The 8,796-nt window shown below is 42.9% G+C and overlaps 1 protein-coding gene across 12 annotated transcripts in view; it reads left to right on the top strand.

The window, feature by feature from the left end:
• Window positions 1-8,796, top strand: part of ANAPC10 (anaphase promoting complex subunit 10) — a 248,243-nt gene that overhangs the window by 40,714 nt on the left and 198,733 nt on the right. The window contains exon 5 of one of the 12 annotated variants that reach the window (XM_043545763.1): window positions 1,862-1,975. The exons of the other annotated variants lie outside the window; for them this stretch is intronic. Within the exon in view, the coding sequence (XP_043401698.1) occupies window positions 1,862-1,939 (78 nt within the window). The 3' untranslated portion in view covers window positions 1,940-1,975. The remainder of the gene's footprint in view (window positions 1-1,861; window positions 1,976-8,796) is intronic. 12 annotated transcript variants of the gene reach the window in all.

Genomic DNA, 8,796 nt, shown 5'->3' with positions numbered 1-8,796 from the left:
TTTAGAATTGATAGGGTAATCTGATGATGAATCCACCAACAGTTCACCTTCCAGGAATATGCAATACAGCAGACACTTCCTGATGGAACACAAATGGTCTCGTTATTACATAATCCTGCCTTGAGTCCAGGGGTCTGAACTAGATGACCTCTTGAGGTCCTTTCCAGTCCTCCACTTCCATGATAGGGGTTGGTGGCTTGACGTTTCCTGACTGGGATGCATAATGGGCCTTCGCAGGTCAGCTCAATGCAAACTGTCCTAGGTTCCCACCGTATAGGCCTGATGCTTAAAATGTTTTTTTCTCAAGCCAGAGAGGCGGCTCAATCTGCATGGGTTCAGGCTGTGGGGAAGGCGTAGCAGGTTGGTGGGTCAGAGTAATCAGAACTGCTGGGGGTTGGAAACCTTGGCCTTTCTTGGCAGCTTTCTGTCAGGTGGTCATGCCTAGTGGTTGGAGCAGTAGAGGTCAGGAACCAGGAGCCAAGAATCAGGAGTTAGAATCAGGAACCAAGCAGGGGAGCATGACTGAAGTGGAGTGGAGCAGGACAGGAGCAAGGTAGGAACAGGAACAGCTCTGGGCATAAACATTGAGCAGCTGCTAGCCACGTGCTGCTTCTAGGTTTAAGAGCAGGTCTGGTGACATGCTTCAGTCAATTGTGGGATTTGGTCAATCGATGTTCAACTGTCGCAAGGTAGATACACCCTATCATCGGATGCTGGGTCACACGCGGCAAATAAGGGGTTACAGCTTAAGTGACTAGAGTAATGTACTGCTGTCCTAGCCTATAAAGCAGGGCAGCATGGCCTAGCGGCCAGAGTCCTAGGGGCTGTGCCTGCACCCTGCGGTAGGTATGGGGCAGAGTAGGGGACCAGGCCCACCCTATTCCACCAGGTCCCAACCCAGGGCCCTGTGAAAGTGGTAGTCCGCAGCTCCGGCTCTGTTTCCTGTTTTAACAGGCACTTCCTACCCTTGGTTCCTGCTCTGTCAGTTCTCCTGGGGGTGACTGCCGTCCAGCTCACTTTCATTCTCCAGGGTCAGCTGGGGTTCCGCCATTGATCCCACTGGCTTGGCCTCTGCAGCCTGTAACCCTAGCAACTCCCTGGCAGGAGCCTGCAGCATCCATCTGCTCTCCTCCTGAGCCAGCTCAGATTGAGCTGAGCCACACTCCTTTATATCCTGTCTCCAGGGGCGAAGGAGCATGGCCTCTTCGTTCCACAGTGGGTGGTTAATCCCAGCTCGGTCAGTGCGTGGTAGATATACCCTGTCACAGGCAGCTAGCTAGTCCCAGACCCAGCTGCAGGTCCTGGTTCCTGACACACAGCGAGGCATATAGTCTGATTAATGTAGAAGTCCGACTTTACTTTTGGGGCATACTTTGGTCTCGGGGGAGGGGAAAGAGCGGGAGTGGGGCCTGGGGTGGAGGGGGGGTGGAGCATGGGCCTCTTGTGGGAGGAGGCCGAGTGGGGGCAAGCCTCAGGATGGGGCCACGGTCTGAGTGCCGTGGGGGGTCCCCCCCCATTTCTAGGGCGCTTCAGGCACTCAGACCCAGCTTCCCCAAATGCAGGAGTCGCACTGCCCATGATTCCAGCTCTGACTGCTAGGCCAGACTACCTATGTCCCGGGTTGTGACTGTTTATTCCTAAGCCTCATACCACCAGTGAGGCTCAGTCTCCATTCCCTGGACATATATTGGGAATTGGCATTCTATTTCAAAGATCAATGCCTTTTTAGGCTGGGCTCTGTGTAGCCCTATTGGAACATATGAAAGGGTAACCATAATCTTTATTTACAAAGACTATTAAAGTGGATTTTGGGCTCTGTCTTGCTCTGTTACCAGTTACCTGATGTGCTTTCACCTTGCAGAGTGAAGGTCCACTCCACCAGAGCAAAGGCTGCTTTGGTAGCTTTGCTTTGGGAGGTACCACTCCTTGTTATCTGTAAAGCAGAGATGTGGAGTTCTGTTCAGACCATCACAAGGTACTATGCCCTAGCTTAAGCGTACTCAGCTGATGTATCCTTTGTGTCAGCTGTTCTACAGTCATAAATATGGCAGAAATCCTCACACCCTCCTCTATGAATACTGCTTGTCAGTAACACAGTGTAATACACATGTGGACCATCACTTGAAGAAAAAGAAAGGTTACCTGCCTCCATTAGCTTTTTGTAACTAGAGTTCTTCAAGATGTGTAGTCCCAATCTATATTCCATTACCTGTCCTCCTCCCCCTCTGCTTTGGATCAAGACACTTGCTTCATGATAGTGAAGGAACTGGAGAGTCCTGCACGCCCCCCCGCCCCCCCACTCTCGGAGCAGAGAAGGGAAAGCGTGTCCATTGGTCCGTGCCTATGCTATTAGCAAGAGTGTTCTGGTCTCAAGTGCATGGAGTACATGCGTACCCACAGTGGAATACAGGTAGGGACCGCACATCATGAAGAACTCCAGTTACAGAAGGTAGGTTATCTTTCTTTACACCAGGGATGAATTTGCCCCATGTAGTTAAAATGTCTTTATTTTGGTTATGTATTTGTGTTCATCCTGTTTTGTCCTCTGTACTACTTCCTCCCTCCTCCCCTTATTCTCTATATTTTCTTCTTGTGTATCTGCCACTCAGTTAAGGCATACATCTTCAGGGGCTTTATCTGTAGCTTTTAATCCTTTCTACTACATCCATCATGTTTTTGAGTCCTTGAAAGTGCCTCTTTTTTAATTTCATCACTAAGATGTACCAAGGACGCTGTTTTTAGCTTTCCTTGACAATGTGGGCCATCTCCTGGCACTCCAAGAAAGACCAATAAATGCTTTTGTACCCAAGCATCCACATACTTTTTCTGTTAAATCTAAAGGAGTCAATCAATATTGTTTTAAAAAGCATTTAAAATTATCTCCAATTAAATTAGTATTGTGTCAAAATGTGGGGAAAAAAAATCACATTACCTTTGTATGTGACCAAAATAAATATGGTTAAATCCCCATGGACAGTCAGTGCTGTTATGTTTACCAGGGTAACTGGCTGCATTCAGTTGTGGGTTATGAAAGTGCCCGCTTGAATACTCCACTGAGCTATCAGACAGAATGACCAATAGTTCATTGTACTAACTGACCCTGTCAGTATAATAGAAACACTTGCAAATAAAATTTCCCCCTGCCAACAAAGTTGCAAATGAAAAACCCAGAAGTAACTGTATATTATCTAACTATCTTGGAATGCTGTTATTCAATCAGCAAACATGGGGCAAAATCATTAACTGAGCAGGCTTTGTACACAGCAAAAATTTAAGTGATCTTTCTTGTAGCGAGGAAGTCATGTACATTCATAAAATCATTAAATAGCTCACTTTCCCCAGTCAGAGCTATATTTCCTAACAATTGTAGTTAACATTGCTATGGCTCGAGTCCTCTTGTGTTGTTTGTCTTGTTGGATTGCTTTTTATTGTAATGCACCCTGTTCTTACAGGACAAGAATTCTTGGCTGGGAATCACGGTGTGTTGTAATGAGGGTGGAGTATGTTTGTCATTCTGCAGTGCTGACAATTTACATGAGTGTACCAATATCCAGAACCATACGTCCTATGACAGTGTAACCCCAAGAATCATTTGAATTGGATAGAAATAGAAAATAATCACAGTAAATACAGTACATCTACATTTCCTATCAAGAACATAATTTTGAGTTTTTATTACTGTTGATCGTGTATTTTTCATTAAAATATCAGAAAGCACAAAAGCATTTCATCCCAGAAATAAGACTTCAAAAATTAAATCTGTTTTATATAGATGCCACCTATGTTAGACTTTTGTCATTTTACGGAAGGTTGGTTAATGTCACATGGAAAGAAACAGCACCAGATATCTAAATAAGCTGTGGGAAACTGTGGAAGACGTCAGACTTCATTGTATACTGTAAGACAGTGATAATTTGTTTGCCTGTGTAAAAACAAAACAGGCAAGATAGCATTTGTGAAAGAGTTTGTAAAAGACTGTTCTAACTATTGAATAAACTTAACAGATGACAGTTTTAAAAAACCCCCACAGATCTGCAAATGGGGGGAAAAGATGGTATATTTTACCTAAAGTAAGAGACAATATGTAATAAGGGATTTTGTGGTTTTACAGCTCAATGCATGTGTTTGAAAGCTGTTCTCTCAGCAATGTGGGTGGCAGGTTATGCTACCATATAATGTATTGTAGTTGGCTCTCCACACTTGTCAGAGTTAGCGTTCAACCATTCGGAAAATTTTCCCATTGTTCTATCATGTGAACCAAGACTAGTGCTGAATTCCCAATAACCTACTGACGGAAAAAAAGGTTTAATTAGAAAGTTTGAGATTTGATTACTTCTGTTATTGTTTTAGTGTAGCTATATAATTTAAGAATTCTGTCTGTAAATGCAATCAATTTTCAATCAAAAAGCTGAAAAAACAAACTTAGTGTAGTGCAGTCTCCAACAGTTTTTAGAGAAATCTTGTGTACTCAATTCTGCCTTTCTTCAGCATTAACACTCTATTTCCATCTTAAACATGTTTGCTTTAGATGGATCATAGCTTTTGGCAGCTACTTCATTTTTAGCAAATAATACTGTTTCTAGTAAGAGTTGCAAAAAAAAAAAAAAACTTTGTGTGAGGTCCTTGTAAACTGAACCTTGGGAACATTATGTTATTTCTGTATTTTCCCTTCTTTTGTGCTGCTTTTCTGTTTGTGTCATGGTTATAAATTACATCATTTAAACTGGAGAATTAAAAACATTTTGTGATTCCCATAAATTTCAAAAGAGAGGGGTTTTTGTTTTGTGTGTGTGTGTTTTTTGTTTTGTTTTTGTGGTTTTTGGTTTTGTTTGGTTTTTACCTGTTATTTCAGAGGCTGGCACATAGACAAATAAGCAGTTATGGTATTGAAATTCCATTGTGCCAGCACCTTCAGAGTATAATCCAAAAAAAACAGAAAAATCGCCTGCTGGGCTGTATGCAGTATGCTTGTGTGAACATCAGTGTCTGCTGTTCACACATCATTTTTTACTGAAAGTTCTTCTTGGAATAAAGGCTCTGTGTATTTGGAGAGTGCAGTGGTATAGGATATTTGTTAGTCCCTGTGTCTTAAAAGTTGAAGAGATTTCTGGTTTACAGTTGACTAGGGTAGGCTCACAAGATTCTTTCCACAGATTATCATTAACACTTCAAAAGTAAAGAAGCAAGTAGAGAGTTTTTTGTGTGATATAAATAAAAGTTATATCAATTGTGATATAAATAAATATATTAAAAAGGGCCAGATGTCCCTCACTTTTCTGCTTGAAAAGAGAACATGGAAGTGTGTGTGCGTGGAGGCAGTGGGCTGTGGGCATGGCAGGAAAAGAGACATTTAAGTATTAACTCTTACCAACTGAATATGTCAAATCTCATTTAAATTTTTTTAGGTAAAGTGTATCTTGGTAGATTATATTTTAAAATAACATGAATGCATCTGGTATTGCAACTGATACTTGGTTCTAGCATTCAGGCTCAAATAGAATGGTTTCTATAATATTGTTCAGACGAGATAAACCCCAGATTTGGTCAGATCTGACCCAGTTGTAGTTTCTAAGGCACTTATAATAAAAGTTTATTTTAAAATTGAAGCATTTTACTTTTTGTGTGTGCCTGTTTTCATTTTTAATGTTACACTCTTTAGCATATTGTTAGAGACATTGGCAGCCAAACCACTCAGTCCAGTGTGTTAGCAGATTCTGGATTTCTACTCAGGTTCATAAAATATCAAATAGAAAAACTATCTCACCAATAATGGAGAACACTAAGCTAGGTAAGCTAGGTAAAGCAGATTTAACTTGCTGCTCAAGGTATTATAGTCATCCATTTTTCTGACTGACTGACTGCTGCTGTCATTTTAGTAGCTTAGCTGCCAAAGACAAATGATTCTGTGCAGTGTTGTTGTAGCTGTGTTGGTCCCAGGATATTAGGGCAAGTCTACACTACAAAATAAAGTCAACTTAAGTTACATGTACAAGTTACAGCCACCTTAGTATTTAAATTGCTTTTGCATGTCATCACCAGGAGCGCTTGCACCGAGTTAACTGGCAGTATGGGGCATTGTGGGACGCCTTTTGAAAGGCAGCAAGAGTAGATGTTATGCAACTCAGTGACTACACTGACACTATTATATGTTCACAACCTCTTTAGTTATGGTGTTGACACATGTACATGCATCTTATTCTTCTGTGCTAAGGTCCACAGATATATTAAAATGGGTACTTCAGACACCATGCAGGTTGGGGGCAGAACCAGACCTGTCAGTTCCTGGCAACAGAGGAAGGCAATTGGAAAAACTGTCTCCAGCGGCAAGCAGCTCCTTCCCCATCTGCACTGGAGCAGTGATGCCAAGTGGAAGCATGCCAAATGGGAAATCTCACTTTGATCCCTGTAGCATCAGCAACTGCCATCTCTGACTGTGGAGCTGAGCCACCTCAACGCTGACAATGCCACATAGTGTAATAATGGGCAGTCATGCTCTGCTGCCTCCCCCTGCTGTCATCTCTATAACAGACCCTCCCCAGGGAGTTCTCTACCCAGATTGAGATGTAGACCCATTTGGTCTATGTGGATCCCATGCAGTTCGCTCTTGAAACCTGGCATGTTCTCTGGAAGACCCATAAGGGGAGCCCCTGTTGGGAAGAGAAGGTAATAAGACCATTCTCTTTGAGGGTAAGGAGATTGCTAGTCCCTTGGAAATATTTTTGGAGCAGTGTCTGTGCCCCATTTCACTCCTTCCCCTGACGCAAGCTCATAGGGACAAACTCCCAAAGGGGATATAAATATAATCAGCACGGGTTCCCCTGCTCAGTTTCAGTGAATTCAGCATGGCAGCTAATCCTCAGTATCCAATTCCCCTGCTCACTTTCTCAGAGTACAGCGTGGCACATTAACACAGAAAAAGCCAAACTAAAGACCGTTCCTGATTCCTCTGGGCATGGTTACTCACCCAACCTAGGAATTCTTCCTCCTTTTAAGGAGGAAAGCCAGCTGTCCAAATCGGAGTTAAGGGGCGGGGGTATCAGATACAGAGAGGATAGACTTTCAGGAAGAGTAGTGTGTAACTATGTTGAGGATGTCTGTGGCTGTCCTAGACAAGCTGTAGTGGTTTATCCCTTCTCTGGGAAGATAAGAAGAGTGGAGATTTCCTGCCTTACCTAACAGACTAGGAAAGTATCTATCCCCTTATGTCCAGTTTATTGTTCCCAACTGCTGCTTCCTCCCTGCAGTATCTGGCCATGAAGTGGCAACACAGCCCAAATGTGTCAGAACAAGCAAACAGTAAGGGGTCTCTTGACCCCCCCCTCCACCCCCCCATTTACCTCTTTCTAGCTCCCTTGGCCTCCATTTTATAAGGACATAAAGTTCGTCAATGTCTATTAGTCCAGATTCAGCCTAGTGTCGCTACCAAACGTAAACGTGTCTATCTTCCTTGGTGGTCAGGGACTCAGGGTTTCTGTTGAGAGAGGGTTCTTTTTTAACCTGAAAGAGTGACTTCCTCACTATACAGGCCCTTCACAAGCAGCCAGGGCATGAAAGCCCTGTAAAACATCAGCGTTATCACAAAGATAAATGTATGAAATATACTTGACACGGTCCACATGCTTTCACAAGCAGTGTTAGCATGAGTGGTCAGTATTGTAAGTATGGTCCTCTCAATGTAAAAGAAGACTAAGGGTTTCTCCTTGAAAGTGTGTGACATAAATCTGTTTCATGTGAGTATATGGGGCCTTAGTATTGATATCAAAGGTGTAGGCAAATCAGTTCCCAGCTCTCTGTGCTACAGGGAGAAACTTTATAAAAAGCTGAGGCTATTCAGAGTCCTCAGAAAAGTGGTTTTACAATCCTTGTTCCTGCCAGACGCTATAGAAGGGACTACAGGTCACATGGCATATTGAAACAGTCCCTGAAGTACAAGATAGAAAACCACTTTACAAGAGATAGCTGGAACCAAGCCAGAGTGCTGAGACAAGGTCAGTAGCTCAACCCTATCTGAAGTTAGACTCTCTTTCCCCTCCCCCACCTCCAGTTGGTGTCGTGCTCTTTCAGTTTGGGAGCAAATGGCTACCAACAGATTTGGTCAAAATGAGGTCACTGGACATTATCCAGAGAGGATACTGTGACGTTGCACTCCAGATGATTTTATGAAAATATGCTAATGAGTAAAAACAACGACTTGTCCTTGAGTGTGAATATAATGTAACTGGAATATGCTTCATGCAAAAGGCCTCTTGTAAGTTATTACAAAGTTTATAATCTACTGAGTGAGGTAATCCTATTTGTATAGGATTCTTGTATCTGATTCTTGAAATATAACTCTGAGGTCCTATTGTAATTATGCAAAGTGTAGGCAATTAATGGTGGCTTGGAATCTTGATGGCTCCCATCAGCTAGAACAATTGGTTGTAATGACTCTGTTTACTTGCAAGCCTTCCTGTGAGTCAGGCCAAGAAGAATGAAGACTTGGGGTCTCCCAGGACCATGTCACCTGGTACTGGAATCCATCTTAAACTTGGTGCTTTTCTATTTAGAAGGAGGGGTGGGAACCCAGAGAGACACAAAGATTCCCGCCTTGTGCCAAAGCTGTATAAGGCGGTGGAACAGAACAAAGGAGGTTCCAGTCATGAGAAATCCCATAGTTACCACCTGAGCTGAACTGTACCAGGGGAAATGATTGGGCTCAGACTAGGAAGGAGTCCAGTCTGTGAAAGAAGCTTATTGGAACATCTCTAATGGTCAAATTTTATCTGTAATCAGTTTCTTAACGTATTAGGCTTAGAC

This window comes from Chelonia mydas, chromosome 4, assembly GCF_015237465.2.
Source record: "Chelonia mydas isolate rCheMyd1 chromosome 4, rCheMyd1.pri.v2, whole genome shotgun sequence".
In the NCBI taxonomy this organism is placed as follows: Eukaryota; Metazoa; Chordata; order Testudines; family Cheloniidae; genus Chelonia; species Chelonia mydas.
This window is presented reverse-complemented; position numbering and strand designations above follow the sequence as displayed.